This window comes from Bos indicus x Bos taurus, chromosome 26, assembly GCF_003369695.1.
Source record: "Bos indicus x Bos taurus breed Angus x Brahman F1 hybrid chromosome 26, Bos_hybrid_MaternalHap_v2.0, whole genome shotgun sequence".
Lineage (NCBI taxonomy): Eukaryota > Metazoa > Chordata > Mammalia > Artiodactyla > Bovidae > Bos > Bos indicus x Bos taurus.
This window is the reverse complement of record NC_040101.1, coordinates 32,157,071-32,173,957: the sequence shown is the minus strand read 5'-3', so window position 1 is coordinate 32,173,957 and position 16,887 is coordinate 32,157,071. Positions and strand designations below refer to the sequence as shown.

At 38.6% G+C, this 16,887-nt stretch overlaps 1 protein-coding gene across 5 annotated transcripts in view; it reads left to right on the top strand.

Moving 5' to 3' along the window:
- Window positions 1-16,887, top strand: part of R3HCC1L (R3H domain and coiled-coil containing 1 like) — a 71,873-nt gene that overhangs the window by 42,455 nt on the left and 12,531 nt on the right. For all 5 annotated transcript variants that reach the window (XM_027528697.1, XM_027528698.1, XM_027528701.1 and 2 more), the window contains one exon: window positions 11,724-11,899. In XM_027528697.1, coding sequence (XP_027384498.1) covers window positions 11,724-11,899 — 176 coding nt within the window. The remainder of the gene's footprint in view (window positions 1-11,723; window positions 11,900-16,887) is intronic.

The window sequence follows — 16,887 nt, the reverse complement described above, 5'->3', positions numbered from 1 at the left end:
TAAAGATTACATGATCTCCTAAAGCCATGGTATGGGATACCCAGAAATTGAGATTTTTAACTGATAAAGAAAAGGATATTGGCATGACTTCTTTTAACCTTTAAGATCTTGGTACCAGAACATAGGAATTATTGTCTAGATAAAACTTCCTTTTCTGCCTCCAGTATCAATCAGCAGACTTATTAGTAGGAGGGTTAGTGAGATGTCAGCTGCATAACATTGATATTGCTAGATGCTGGCACCTGGTCCCTTCACTGGCCATTTCTGGTTTGAGGTATGTTTTTAGATAGGGGTAAATATTTAGGTAGGAGTTTTCTTTTGTTACATACAGTTACTAACAATGTATAACCATGGAAAAGAGAAAAGGAACGCCATTCATTTCCAAATCATCTTTCTGTGTGTGCCTACTCATGTTCATACTTCATCAGTGGTACCTTTCCATCTAGTTGTTCCAGTCATGCTGGGAAGATGAGGGAATCCAGAGATGTCTCCCTATTTTCTCAGTCTTCCTCTTGACTGTAAGTTTAATCTACTACAGTGTTTTCACTGTCCAGTGGGTTTGGATAGCATCTTCCCAAGAATGCCAGCATCGGTTTGCCATATTAACCTTTCTGTACTGTCTGAATAGGATCCAGGTCCCTGTTGGTTCAGTGTATTGACTTGGTCCCGGCCAATATTTATGTGCCACATATTACTGTTCATTAGAGGCAACTAGAGCTCTCACATTTGTCCTCTGGCACTGGATCAGTAAGTATTCATCTGACATGCCTATTATTGTAGCTTTCTTTTTATTTCCTTTTGTTCTTCTTTTCTGTATTCTTACTCACTTTCACCCTTTCTTCTCTCTTACTATGCCTTAATCCAAGGCGATAGCCATGGCTTTCTCTCACTGATGATTATCAGTTATACTGAAATGTTGCTGATGCCTATTCTAGAGAAATCTTTAGATGGCACCTTGAATGCCATTCTGCCTATTCTGTTGTACATTTTATGAGGTCAAAGTTTGTATTTCTAGTCTTGGTTTCTTGATAAGGTCATTGGAGGCATAGCCCTAGATATATTATATAATTTTATTTGCAGGTGGAGAACACCACTGAAGACATTAGCTACTTTTAATGTGTAAAATGTTAAAAAGTTTAAAAGTCTAAATTTATCCTTCTACTGTTGTAAAGGATTTATGCCCAAAGCAGTATAGAAAAGGGATGGAAGCCATAACTTATGCTGTATATTATACATTGTAGTTTTATTATCTTTTTAGGGAACTCTTTTTGGATGTGTTTGGACTTTAGGTCATGAGAAATTTTACAAAATGTTTGAAAATACTTTAAAAATAGTGTTATTTCCCTGTTTGCCAAATACGGGAAGTTAAATGGATAAAACATTTTAATTCTAGCTTTTGATTTGTTCACATTGCTGTGGACCAACATGAAAAATTCTTGGCTGTTACTCTCAGTTTTCCGTGGTAATGGAATACCAGCGATAGAATCAAATCCAGATAATCCAAAGATGTTATTTTTTGTATATAGCTTAAGCCTGTTCTTCAGCCAAATCCCAAATCTTTTAATTTGTCAAAGTTTATAGTAAATAATAAATTGTAAATTTTATTTTCTTCAGTAGAAAGTGAGTTAATAAGCAGTTAATTAGCTACAGGGTAAGAGTAGAAGAGAAAAATAGAAACAAAGGGCTTGAATAACGTAACCTAAATAATAAGAATTGACTGCATGGTTTAATTCTGTGAATAATTATGAAAATAGATACAGTGACATTGAAGCAACTGCAGTAATGTTATACCATCAACTCCTGGTCAAGTCTCTGTTGTCCATGTCCCTGTAATCTCCTGATATGCCCAATATTTAAATTTGTTACAGCTGCAACTATAGTTTAAAGTGGTGTATTATGTTTAATTGTGATTACAGGTATCTACAGAAATTTTTTTTCCCCTACCTTCTAGTATCAGAGGCAGTATTACAATATAGGCCTTGAAAAATAAGATCTAGGAACTGGAACTTTCACCTAAGAGAACTGTATGTGTCTTTTTTTTTTTTTTTTAAGTGGAATGTTAGCATTGAAAGGGACCTGTAACATAATATTTTATGTTTACCTCTTGCTTTATAGGTAAGGCAGCTAAGCCCCAGAAAGGTTATTACTGACCTAGCTAAGGTTACTGCCAGAGTTGGTCCAGTCTCCTGATTTTCTAACTCTGGGCTCTTTCCATGACAGTCAGCCTTTGCCTCTACCTAAAAGTCTCAGCCAGTCAACAGACACTGTACAGCTATTCTGTGCCCAGCTCGGATACTGGTGATGTGAGCTGTGAAAGAGAAGGATAACAATGTTAAGGAGTTTATAGTCTTGTAGAGCTGATGAGACTTTCAGAAATGTCTGGAAAAAATATTCTATTTGATTAAATTGAAAATGCTATTGATTGTGAAATATATCATTATTTTATGTATCACTAAGAAAGAAATCACAGTGCTTACCCTTTGGAATTTTATTTTATATCTATCAAAAAAGCTTCTTTAGGCTTAATTATTAATAGAGGGTGTACCATGTGGTGCAGTAATAAAGAATCTGCCTCCTAATGCATGAGATGCAAGTTCGATCGCTGGATCGGGAAGATCCCTTGGAGTAGGAAATGGCAATCCACTCCAGTATTCTTGCCTGGGAAATCCCATGAACAAAGGAACCTGGCGGGCTACAGCTCATAGGGTTACAAAGAGTCAGATATGACTGAGCACAGCATAGTAGCACACAGACTTAGACATAAATTTTTATCATGTATTGTATCTTATAGATATGTGAAATATCTTGTAGGTGAAATGTAGGTGAAATAAATTGGTTAGTTTCCTAAAACTTTGTGTTATAGCCCAACTCTTTCTAATAATTTCTTGACTTAGTCATTGATATTGATGCCTTTCCATCCTCTTCATTTTCTGTGCCGACAAGAATCAATGATACAGCATTTCTTATAAGAATACATAAAAAAAGCAAAAATCATTGTTGCTGGATTCTTAAGCCATCTTTGCATTTACATAGAAGTATTCTTACATTGAGATTTTCTTCCACACGGCTGGACCTGTGTGGAATGCCTGCAGATTTTGGTACTGGTGCTTTTGGGTCTCATGCATATGCAGGCAAGCAGTGACAACATGTATGATTAAGATGCATACTGATATTGGAGATGTTAAAATGTGCATCCTAGAATTGATGAAATATGATATATATCCAGCTTCTAAGTGTAATGATACAGTAGTATAAAGAGTGGAGAAACCATCAAAATGGGGTCAATGGGAACAGCTTCAAGAGGAGATAAAGACTGAAGCTGGGTCTTAGAAGAAGAAGGATCAGAAGCAGATAAGGCATTCCAGGCTGTGGGAGCAGCTTATAAAAAAATATGGCATGTTCCCAGATTTAGGTCCTCAGTTTGTCACTATCAGAAATTTAGATCTATTTAGAAATGTTGTTGTTGCCTTCCTTTTATAATTTGTTGAATTGTTTGCATGATTTATATAACCAGAACATTTAAAGTTTATTGGTAAAGGGAAGGAAAAAAGTATCATTTTATCCCAAATTTAAAAATGCCATCCAAAATCATTTAAAAAATATATGTTGCATAAATCAAATTCTTATTGATGAGGGCTCCATGTAAAATCAGTCTCGATAAGCAGGCATTTGGACAAAGTAATTAATTTGAGGCATGTGCCTCGAGTATTCATTCCACAAGTATTTTTTGAATGCCTAGTTTGTGCAAGTTAATGTGTGCTGTGGGAGTATATAGAGGTGAATATGACATATCCCTTGTAGTTGTATTATAGAATCAGAATATTGATGAGGAAGCTGAAACTCCAGCTTTACTCCCTGTATTAATTTGTTAAGGCTGCCAGAGCACAGAACCCTAGACTGGCTGTGACAAGTTCAGTTCAGTTGCTTAGTCATGTCCGACTCTTTGAGACCCCATGAACAGCAGTAACCAGGTCTCCCTGTCCATCACCAATTCCTGGAGTCTACTCAAATCCATGTCCATTGTGTTGGTGATGCCATCCAACCATCTCATCCTCTATTGTCCCCTTCTCCTCCTGCCCTCAATCTTTCCCAGTGTCAGGGTCTTTTCAAATGAGTCAGCTTTTTGCATCAGGTGGCCAAAGGACTGGAGTTTCAGCTTCAACATCAGTCCCTCCAATGAACACCCAGGATTGATCTCCCTTAGCATGGACTGGTTGGCTCTCCTTGAAGTCCAAGGGACTCGAAAGAGTCTTCTCCAACACCACAGTTCAAAAGCATCAGTTCTTCAGCACTCAGCTTTCTTTATAGTCCAACTCTCACATCCATACATGACTACTAGAAAAACCATAGCCTTGACTAGACGGACCTTTGTTGACAAAGTAATGTCTCTGCTTTTGAATATGCTGTCTAGGTTGGTCATAACTTTGCTTCCAAGGAGCAAGCGTCTTTTAATTTCATGGCTGCAATCACCATCTGCAGTGATTTTGGAGCCCAGAAAAATAAAGTCAGCCTCCGTTTCCACTATTTCCCCATTTATTTCCCATGAAGTGATGGGACTGGATGCCATGATCTTAGTTTTCTGAATGTTGAGCTTTAAGCCAACTTTTTCACTTTCTTCTTTCACTTTCATCAAGAGGCTTTTGAGTTCCTCTTCACTTTCTGCCATAAGGGTGGTGTCATCTGCATATCTGAGGTTATTGATATTTCTCCCAGCAGTCTTGATTCCAGCTTGTGCTTCCTCCAGCCCAGCGTTTCTCATGATGTACTCTGCATATAAGTTAAATAAGCAGGGTGACAATATGCAGCCTTGACGTACTCCTTTTCCTATTTGGAACCAGTCTGTTGGTCCATGTCCAGTGCTAACTGTTGCTTCCTGACCTGTATACAGGTTTCTCAAGAGGCAGGTCAGGTGATCTGGTATTCCCATCTCTTTCAGAATTTTCCACAGTTTATTGTGATCCACACAGTCAAGGGCTTTGGCATAGTCAATAAAGCAAAAATAGATGTTTTTCTGGAACTCTCTTGCCTTTTCCATGATCCAGCGGATGTTGGCAATTTGACCTCTGGTTCCTCTGCCTTTTCTAAAACCAGCTTGAGCATCTGGAAATTCACGGTTCATGTATTGCTGAAGCCTGGCTTGGAGAATTTTGAGCATTACTTTACTAGCGTGTGAGATGAGTGCAATTATGCAATAGTTTGAGCATTCTTTGAGATTGCCTTTCTTTGGGATTGAAATGAAAACGGACCTTTTCCAGTCCTGTGGCCACTGCTGAGTTTTCCAAATTTGCCGACATATTGAGTGCAGCACTTTCACAGTATCATCTTTTAGAATTTGCAATAGCTCAACTGGAATTCCATCACCTCCACTAGCTTTGTTCGTAGTGATGCTTCCTAAAACCCACCTGACTTCACATTCCAGGATGTCTGGCTTGAGGTAAGTGGGAGTGATCATACCTTTGTGATTATCTGGGTCGTGAAGATCTTTTTTGTGCAGTTCTTCTGTGTATTCTTGCCACCTCTTCTTAATATCTTCTGCTTCTATTAGGTCCATACCATTTCTGTCCTTTATTGAGGCCATCTTTGCATGAAATGTTCCCTTGGTATCTTGATTTTCTTGAAGAGATCTCTAGTCTTTCCTATTCTATTGTTTTCCTCTGTTTCTTTGCATTGATTGCTAAGGAAGGCTCTCTTATCTCTCCTTGCTATTCTTTGGAACTCTGCATTCAGATGCTTATATCTTTCCTTTTCTCCTTTGCTTTTCACTTCTCTTCTTTTCACAGCTATTTGTAAGGCCTCCTCAGACAGCCATTTTGCTTTTTTGCATTTCTTTTTCTTGGGGAAGGTCTCCTGTACGATGTCACGAACCTCCGTCCATAGTTCATCAGGCACTCTGTCTATCAGATCTAGTCCCTTAAATCTATTTCTCACTTCCACTGTATAGTCATAAGTGATTTGATTTAGGTCATACCTGAATAGTGTTTTCCCCACTTTCTTCAATTTAAGTCTGAATTTGACAATAAGGAGTTCATGATCTGAGCCACCATCCATTCCCAGTCTTGTTTTTGCTGACTGTGTAGAACTTCTCCATCTTTGGCTGCAAAGAATATAATCAATCTGATTTCGCTGTTGACCATCTGGTGATGTCCATGTGTAGAGTCTTCTCCTGTGTTGTTGGTAGAGGGTATTTGCTATGACCAGTGCGTTCTCTTGGCAGAACTCTGTTAACCTTTGCCCTGCTTCATTCTGTACTCCAAGGCCAAATTTTCCTGTTACTCCAGGTGTTTCTTGACTTCCTACTTTTGCATTCCAGTCCCCTATAATGAAAAGGACATCTTTTTTGGGTGTTCTAACAGGTCTTGTAGGTCTTCATAGAACCGTTCAACTTCATCTTCTTTAGCGCTACTGGTTGGGGCATAGGCTTGGATTACCGTGATATTGAATGGTTTGCCTTGGAAACAAACAGAGATCATTCTGTCATTTTTGAGATTGCATCCAAGTACTGCATTTTGGACTCTTCTGTTTACTATGATGGCTACTCCATTTCTTCTAAGGGATTCCTGCCCACAGTAGTAGATACAGTGGTCATCTGAGTTAAATTCACCCATGCTAGTCCATCTTAGTTTGCTGATTCCTAGCATGTCGATGTTCACTCTTGCCATCTCCTGTTTGACCACTTCCAATTTGCCTTGATTCATGGACTTAACATTCCAGATTCCTATGCAATATTGCTCTTTACACCAATAGACAACTAGCCAATCTGATCACACAGACCACAGCCTTGTCTAACTCAGTGAAACTAAGCCATGCCGTGTGGGGCCACCCAAGATGGATGGGTCATAGTGGAGAGGTCTGACAGAATGTGGTCCACTGGAGAAGGGAATGGCAAACCACTTCAGTATTCTTGCCTCGAGAACCCCATGAACAGTATGAAAAGGCAAAAAGATACGACATTGAGAGATGAACTCCCCAGGTCAGTAGGTGCCCAATATGCTACTGGAGATAGGTGGAGAAATAACTCCAGAAAGAATGAAGGAATGGAGCCTGTGACAGAGTACCATAGAAATTTGTTCTCTCACAATTCTAGAGGCTAGAAGTCTAAGATCAAGGTGTCAGCATGGGTTGGATTCTTCTGAGGCCTCTCCTTGGTTTGTAAATGGCTGTGTTTACATGATCTTCCATCTGTGTCCAAATTTCCTTTTATAAGGACATCACTCAGATTAGGATCTACCTTATTTTAACTTAATACCATTTTAAAGACATGATCTCTAAATACAGTTATAGTCTGATATTAGGATTTATGATTTTAACTCATGAATTTTGGGAGAACACAGTGAAGCCCATAGCACTCTCTGAAGTCCTCACATTATTCACCGTGGCCACACCAAACTGTTTAGTGAATGCTAATGCTCCTTGCATGCCTTTGCACACTTCTGTCTATGATACTTTTCTCTGTATAATTTCTTTACTTGGGTAGTGAACAAGAGTAAGTAAAGTTCATTCTCCTCTACCCACTGGTAATACCTTCTTTATTACATATTAACATTCTTTGTCCAGTTTCTTTCTCTAATGTGATGTTAAACATACATTAAATGTTTGTTGGATAGGTGGTTAGGTAGTGAGGTTAAAGCTAGAGGAAGAGAGAGGTCTAATTAATATTAGGTGTTATGCAGTGAGTACTATAAAAGTAGTGCAGAGGGTGGGACTTCCCTGATGGTCTAGTGATTAAGGGGGCACAGGTTCAGTCCCTGGTTGGGAAGCTAAGATCCCACATGCTGCATGGCACAGCAAAAAAAAAAAGTGTTGATGAGGTAAATGCTATAGAAGTATAGAGGAAGAGTCAGATTATTCATGTGATCAAAAATAATGTGATCAAATCCACAGGCAGAAAGAAGCAACATGTGTTTAGGCATATTGTTGTTCAGTCGCTCAGTCATGTCCAATTCTTTGCAACCCCATGGACTGCAGCACGCCAGGCTTCCTTGTCCTTTACCATCTCCTGGAGCTTGCTCAAACTCATGTCTGTTGAGTCAGTGATGCCATCCAGCCATCTCATCCTCTGTCGTCCCCTTCTCCTGCCTTCAGTCTTTCCCAGCATCAGGGTCTTTTCCAGTGAGTCAGTTCTTCACATCAGGTGGCCAAAATATTGGAGCTTTAGCTTTAGCATCAGTCCTTCCAGTGAACATTCAGGGTTGATTTCCTTTAGGGTTGACTGTTTGATCTTGCAGTCCAAGGGACTCTTAAGAGTCTTCTCCAACACCACAATTCAAAAGCATCAATTCTTTGGCACTTAGCCTTCTTTATGGTCCAACTCTTACATCCACACATGACTACTTTAAAAACAATAGCTTTGACGATAGGACCTTTGTTGGCAAAGCAGTGTCTCTGCTCTTTAGTATGCCATCTAGGTTTCTCATGTCTTTTCTTCCAAGGAGCAGGCGTCTTTTACTTTCATGGCTGCAGTCACCATCTGCAGTGATTTTGGAGCCCAAGAAAATAAAGTCTGTCACTGTTTCCAGTGTTTCCCATCTCTTTGCCATGAAGTGATGGGACCAGATGCCATATCTTCGTTTTTTGAATGTTGAGTTTGAAGCCAGCCTTTTTACTCTCCTCTTTCAGTTTTTCAAGAGTCTCTTTAGTTCCTCTTTGCTTTCTGCCATAAGGGTGGTGTCATCTGCGTATCTCAGGTTATTGATATTTCTCCCAGCAGTCTTGATTCTGGCTTGTGCTTCATTCAGCCTGGCATTTCACATGATGTACTCTGCATATCAGTTAAATAAGCAGGGTGACAATACACAGCCTTGACATACTTCTTTCCCAATTTTGAACCAGTTTGTTGTTCCATGGGTGGTTCTAACTGTTGCTCCTTGACCTGTATCCAGGTTTCTCAGGAGGTAGGTAAGGTGGTCTGGTATTCCCAGTCTCTTTCAGAATTTTCCACAGTTTGTTGTGATCCACACAGTCAAAAGCTTTAGTGTAGTCAATGAAGCAGAAATAGATGTTTTTCTGGAATTCTCTTGCTTTTTCTATGATCCAGAGGATGTTGGCAATTTGATCTCTGGTTCCTCTGCCTTTTTTAAATCCAGCTTGAACATCTGGAAGTTCTTAGTTCACATACTGTTGAAGTGTAGCTTGGAAAATTTTGAGCATTACTTTGCTAGCGTGTGAAATGAGTGCAGTTGTGCACTCATAGGCATAGTATTTATGCCTGTGTAGGAAGGCAATGGCACCCCACTCCAGTGTTCTTGCCTGGAGAATCCCATGGACGGAGGAGCCTGGTAGGCTGCAGGCTGCAGTCCATGGGGTTGCTAAGAGTCGGACACGACTGAGCGACTTCACTTTCACACATTGGAGAAGGAAATGGCAACCCACTCCAGTATTCTTGCCTGGAGAATCCCAGGGATGGGGGAGCCTGATGGGCTGCCTCTATGGGGTTGCACAGTGTCAGACACGACTGAAGTGACTTAGCAGCAGCAGCAGCAGCAGCAGCAGGCATAGTATTACTTTTTGGTTGGAATGTAGCATATTTTAAGGGATGACATGACATAAAGCTAGAAAGGTTTTATATATATATGTGTGTGTGTGTATATATATATGTGTGTGTGTGTATATATATGTGTGTGTGTATATATATAATGTGTGTGTGTGTGTGTATATACACACACACACACACACTATTACTGATGTTTTCAATTACCACAAACTAGTGTCTTAGCACAGATTTATTGCCTTACAGTTCTTATGGTCAGAATTCCAAAATGGGTCTCACTGGACTAAAATTAGGATATTGGTAGGATTGTGTCCTTTCTTGAGACTAGAGTAGAATCCGTTTTCTTGCCCTTTTCAGCTTCTCTTAGATACTTCTGTCCTCCTTCCTTGGCTTGTGGCCCACTTCTGTCTGCCAACTGATCCTCAAAATCATATGGAAATGCAAGGGACTCAAAACAGCCAAAATGATTTTGAAAATGATCAAAGTAGAAAGACTGAAGCCTCCTAATTTCAGAACTTATGAAACAGTGGTAATCAAGACAGTGTGGCGTTAGCATAAGGATGGTCTTGCAAGTAATTGCAGGCTCCCCTCCTTTCTGGAGCCCCCTTTCTGGGGCTCTGAGTTATTCTAAACTGTCAACTCTAGGCTTTTAAGAACTTGTTAAACATTTAGCTGGTATCTTCTTGCCCACTTGTTTGGTGGCCACTTCTTCTCATGATCTGCCAGAGGGAAAAAAGTTTAGGTATTCTCTCTCTCTAGGGGGGACATGTCATCATGTGGACTTCAGTTTCCTTGCATACTCAGTCAGCTCTATGCTAAACTCAAGAAAAGCTATGATATATATAATCGCTTGGTCTTTCCTCATTGTTATGGTGTGAGGGATATTCTTTTCCTGCTTTGTGTATCCTAAACAGGGTGGAAATAACATGGTACTTGGCCTATAATAGATTCAGGCAAGAATACTGGAGTGGGTTGCCATGCCCTCCTCTAGGAGATCTTCCCAACCCAGGGATCAAACCCAGGTCTCCTGCATTGTAGGCAGATTCTTTGCTGTCTGAGCCACCAGGGAAGCTCAATAGATTCAACACCTCATTAAAATTTGTTGAAATTGGGTTGAATTCATACGTAGATGCTAAGTAGTGTGCTAAATACTTACTGCATCATCTCATTTAGTCTGCACCCTTACTTGTAAGGTGTTGGTGCTATTATTATATCCTTTTTTAAGATGTAAAACTGAAGCTTAGTGGAGAAAAGGAACTAGAGACACAGCAATAGATAAACATTTTCATCGATTTTTACCTAAATCACCTTTTTCCTTTCCTGCGTCCCAAATAAAATTCTTAAATCCATTTTTCACTTCTCTGAGGAAAGGAGATGCATCCTTGGCATTGCAGATTCTTACTTTCTCATTTGATGGGAAAGGAGGTACAGTGTGAAAGAAGGAGTGCTTGAAGGTCTCTGGTTGGACTTTTGATTAACAGAACACACTTTTGAGCCTGAAGGTTCTGGGTGTTGAGTACTAGTGTCTAGGTGAATGACAAAATGACTGTCATGGCTACTTTGCTGTCACTTTTTATTTTTCCCTTTCCGTTCTCCTGCTTCCAGTGTGAAATAGTTAACAGCATTCAGTTTTTAATCATAGAGTAAAATTTTAAGTGTTCTTCATTACTGTTACTTTCTTTATTAACCTGTGTGGGAATTCCTTTAGGTAGCTCTAAGGCTGGGGAGCTTTAATTACCTGTGCCACTTAACGTTTGTCATAACAAATTTCTTTGTAAGCTACCATCAACAATAGGTAGACTAGCAAAGTGTTTTCATTCTTCAACATTTTGTTTTGTTTTTGCTCACTTTCAGAAAGGAAACTAGGGGTCTGATCAATAAGCTCAAATAAAACAAATGTTATTAATTCATCTCTTGAACTATTTTCTGCAGTTCAGTTTCTAAGATGTGTTGTTTGTAACTCACTGCATTGATCATTCTACATTTTCTCACACCTTGTTGATAGATGCAAGCTAAGTTTCATTCATTGCTTGTCTTTTCTGGAATTTCAGCACTTTTTCAAGTATTCCACCTGTATAATATAAACTGGGTGATATTACTGTGTTTGGAACAGAGACAAATGGTAAAGGTTAAGGAATAGGAACATGGAGATAAAAGGGAGAATTGTTTATATATGGGAGGATATTTTATGCTCTGGCTTGGTATAACAGTCACATGTATGCTTCCTCCTCTCTAGTTATCAGGGAATATGAAGAACAGAGAAAGTATCCAAGAACCTAGATTTGATTATTACAACCATGAAGTTCCTGATATTGACCTCAGTGATTGTGAGTTCCCACATGTCATTGAAATTTATGACTTCCCCCAAGAATTTCGTACTGAAGATCTCCTACGGATTTTCTGCACTTACCAGTAAGTATTTGCAATTGATTGGGGATGTTAGGGAAGGTGGGATGAAATTTTCTTAAAATGTCCTTTAAAAATCACCTCTTTTGCTTTCCTATTCCCTGTCATTTACTTTAGCATCAAGTTTGTTTATTGTGTTTTCCAAGCCCATTGGAAATCTGTATCAAACCACTCTTCTTTCTAAGTTCCTTTAAAAAATGCTAAAGTCTTCCTAGATCCCAATTTAGCATTTAAGAAGAATATCATCAATAATGACTTTGAAGTCTGTCTCCACGGTACATTTAGTCCATTTATATTTATTGTAATTATTGATATATTTGGATGTATTGCCTGCCATCTTTTTTTGTGTGTTTACTTGTCCCATCTTTTTCTCTTCTATCTTGCCTTCTTTTGGATTGATGAGGTATTTTTTTCTCACTCCATATTTTTGGGGAATGATACTGTTTCTGTTATTTGGTAGTTACTTTAGAAATTATAATATGCATGCTTAATTTACCAGTGACTAAGGTTAATACTTTTACACTGTTCCCAAACACTTAAGGGTTTTAAACTCCATTCCCCAATTCCATTCCAGTGTCTCCCTAACCTCCAACTAATACACTATTGAGATTTACTAGTTTGAGTTTTTTTGATTTAGTTTTTTTCTTTTTAAACTCCATTTGATGTTGCATTTTTTTTATATAGTCATCATTCAGATTCATCTGCTTTCTGTATTCTTTTTGTGTCTCATATCTTTCATTTGAAATCTTTTTCCTCCTGCATGGAACAGGTTCTTTAGAATTTAATTAATAACAGTCTGCTGGTAACACACTCAGTTGGATTTTGTTGTCATTGTCGCTGTTGTTTCTTAATGGCTTTATTTCAACTTCATTCTTGAAAGACATTTTTGCTGGGTATAGAATCCTAGGTTGACAATTATTTTTCTCAGCAACTTGAAGATTTTATTCTGCTTTCTCATGGCTTTCTTAGGGTAGGATGAGAAGCCCACTGAAAGTCTGACTATTGCTTCTGAGTGTAATCTGTCTTTTCTCTTTGGGTGCTCTTAATGTTTTCTGTCTTTGGTATTGTACATTTTCAGCATGATGTGACTTTGTGTTTCTTTTGTTATCATTACTGAGATTATTTGGGCTTCCTAAATATTTTTCATTGGTTTTAGAGAACACTAGACATTATTTCTTCAGATGTTGCCTCTGTACTAGTCTCTTTTATATTCTCTATGATGCTGCCAGTTGAAAGTGGATTAGACCTAACTTAATCCTCATGTTATCTCTATCATATTTTCCATTTCTTTGTCTACTTTATATGCTGAGTAATTTCTTTAGTTCTAATCTCTTCAACTTTGGTTAATTTGCTTTTAAATTTATCCATTGAATTTTTAAATTTCATTTTATGTTTCTTATTTTTCAAAGTTCTCTAATTTTCAAATCTGCATTTTTTCCCTCTATTTTCAAGATTAAAAAAATTTCTTTATAAGTATAGTGAACATAGACCTTTTATAGTCTATGTCTAGTTATTCCTTTACATGAAGTCCTTTTAATTCTGTTCTTAACAAATTCTCACTCATAGTGCCTTGGTTTTTTTTGGAGGTTTATTTATTTATTTATTTTAACTGTAAAGCTGGCCATTTCCTTTGGAATTTTATTTATGAGAATTGAGGTCTGCAATAAAAGAAGAGACTATCTTCTGAGAAGATACGTGTTTTCTTCTGCCAGGCACCAAGGGTCCTAACAGTCCAAAAGGCTGTAAATTAAATTATTTATTTGAGGTTATTCTGACCACTGAGATAAAGTAGAGAATGATAAAATGTGATTGTTACATCTCAACCAGCTTATTTTAACAGTACATATGCATGGCCGCTTACTTGCCACTCTTCAGTGTGGCGGTGGTTCAGGCGCTCAGCTGTGGCTGAGACGTCCATTTACTTGCCAGTCTTTGGCGTGGTTGTTGTTTGGTTATCAGTTGTGGCTGACTCTCTGCAACCCCACGGACTACAGCACACCAGACTTCCCTGTCCTTCACTGTCTCCTGGAGTTTGCTCAAACTCGTGTCCATTGAGTTTAATGTGGTGCCAAGGCCTTTTTTTGTTGTTTTTAAATTACTAGTCTGTTGATAGAAGAGTTCTTAATGTCACCCTGATATCACCTACAACTTCCAGCAACAACTAATATCCATTCAAAGTCACCTGAGTGCAAATTCCTTATAGATAAAAATGTTTTCTGTCTTTTAAAATATATATATTTTTTGGCTACACCACATAGCTTGCAGGGTCTGAGTGCAGGGCCTTAGTTCCTTGACCAGGGATTGAACCCAGGTGACAGCAGTGAAAGTGCTGAGTCCTTATCCACTGGACCACCAGGGAATTCCCCATCCCCTCGCCCTTTTTTTAAAAAACTGTTTTGCCCAAACATAATTGATGATAGTTTTTTGGGTTTTTTAGTGACTTTATCTTTCTCAAGTCTTTCAAAGCTTTAAGTTTTTATAGACACAACTCTTATGTTTCATACTCATAGTTCATTGTTTTAATTTTATTTAATAAATTAAATTATGTAGTAAACATAAATTAAAACTGATGTAAATGGGTTTGAGAATAGTTGCACTACCTTTTATATATGTATATACTTCATACATACGTGGAGTCAGAAGTATATCTCTGTATCTTTAGCTTATAAGGAAACATAAGCTTTGGGAATAAAAGAAATAATCCCAAAAGTAAGTTATTAAGAAAAACATTTTTCAGGATCTTCAAGAAAGTCATTACCAAGAAGGGATTAATGCTTTAATGCTGTAATCCTGCAGTTAACAATAAACCAGGTCTATTGTCTGATATACAGATTTAAACTTAAAATTCAGTTCATGTACATCTTGAATTAGGGTATAGCTCCCAACTTTTCCTTTAGGGTCAGATGGTATTTTCCTGCCATGCTGCTGCTGCTAAGTCGCTTCAGTCATGTCCGACTCTGTGCGATCCCGTAGACGGCAGCCCACCAGGCTCCCCCATCCCTGGGATTCTTCAGGCAAGAACACTGGAGTGAGTTGCCATTTCCTTCTCCAGTGCATGAAAGTGAAAAGTGAAAGTGAAGTCACTCAGTCGTGCCCGACTCTTAGTGACCCCATGGACTGGAGCCTACTAGGCTCCTCCATCCATGGGATTTTCCAGGCAAGAGTACTGGAGTGGGGTGCCATTGCCTTCTCCAATTTTCCTGCCATCATTGTACATAAATAGTAACAATAGGTAAATGAATGAGTGTGACTGTATTCCTTGAAATTCTGTGTACAAAAACAAGAACCCCGTTTTTCTGTAAAGTTCTAGAACAGGCAAAACTAGCAGCTAGGTACCTCACTTATCAGTTATGTAACTAAAAGAAAGGAGTAGTGACTGGGTCCTGGAGGACAGTTAACAGTCTGCCATAGATCTTACTCTAAACACGTAGTCTGGGTCAGTCAGTCTAATTCATTACAGTTATGATAAGACCCAGTATCAGGTCTGTACCAGGTGAAGTGCATAGTAGATTTTAAAAAGCAGTTGGTGAGATTAAATCCAAAATTAGAACTACCTGAAGTTGTCACTAATAATGATGATTTTTAAAACCAAGGATTAATTTTCTTGATGTCTGGAATTTTCTGAACATTAGTTAACTGTTAAGAACTATTAACTTCCTTTTGCTCTGCTGCTGCTGCTGCTAAGTCGCTTCAGTCATGTCCGACTCTGTGCAACCCCATAGACGGCAGCCCACAAGGCTCCCCCGTCCTGGGATTCTCCAGGCAGGAACACTGGAGTGGGTTGCCATTTCCTTCTCCAATGCATGAAAGTGAAAAGTGAAAGTGAAGTCGCTCAGTTGTGTCCGACTCTTAGTGACCCCATGGACTGGAGCCTACCAGGCTCCTCCGTCCATGGGATTTTCCAGGCAAGAGTACGGGAGTAGGGTGCCATTGCCTTCTCCGTCCTTTTGCTCTATTTCTTCCTAATTTTACCTGCAAGACCATTTTTTCTATTAAACCCAAAAATATTTTCAAAAGGGGAGAAGCATTTTAAAGGGTTATAAAATTCTGAAGTCTAAAAGGTTCTCTAGAGCCCATCTAAGTTTTTTACCATCTTTTGTCAACTATTGTATAACATAGACTTCTACTGTGGAACTTTCTCATAGTCTTCAACTCCTGTGGTCATTTTATACCATGGTTGAGCTTAGTTTTACATCAGGAAATTGTCTAACTAACCTTCAAAGCCTCTTTATTCCTTTTTCCTTCAAAGGAAATTTTTTCTTGACTAGTTGTTAAAAGGAAAAGATACTTTAGCAGTTGTCTTTTTTTTTGTTCTTTATAGTGCTTTATTTAAGAAAAAAAGAAAAGGTCATGGTGCAAAAGCCTGTGAGTCAAACACCAGAGTCAACTTCATATTTTAATCACGTCTTCATTAATATTAATCATCTTCCTGATGAATATTGTTATTAATAAAAAATAATGGGCACCATTGATTTATTAAATGTCCACTAAATGCTCAACATCGTGCCCTTTGCCTTGTCATGGATTATCTCATTTCCATTTTCACAGCAACTCTGTTAGGAAGGAATTCAACCCATTTTTTACAGATGAGCAAACCTGGTTTACAGAGAGATTAAACCAGCCCATGGCCTCAAGGTGGCAGAACCTGAATTTTACTTTCTTACTTCCCTTCTACAACTGGGAAGAAAGAATAGGTCAGCCTCCCTGATTATAGGTGTCTCTTTTTTTCTCTTATTTGATTGATTTTGTTTTGAATGACCCATCTCCCTGTCCCTCTCTGTCTCTTGTCTCTGCCCTTGAGCCTACATTTACATTAAATCCCAGTGACCTTCCCTGCCTACCTCCTCCTCCTCTGGTTCTTGTTTTCTTCTTATGCTTCCTTTCTCCAGTCCCCTAAAAACATCTCTTGTAAATAGTGTGATAAATACTTTACCTCCCCAGGGAACATGTGTGGGTTAATTAGTTGATGTCTATAAAGTGGCTGACAAGGTAAA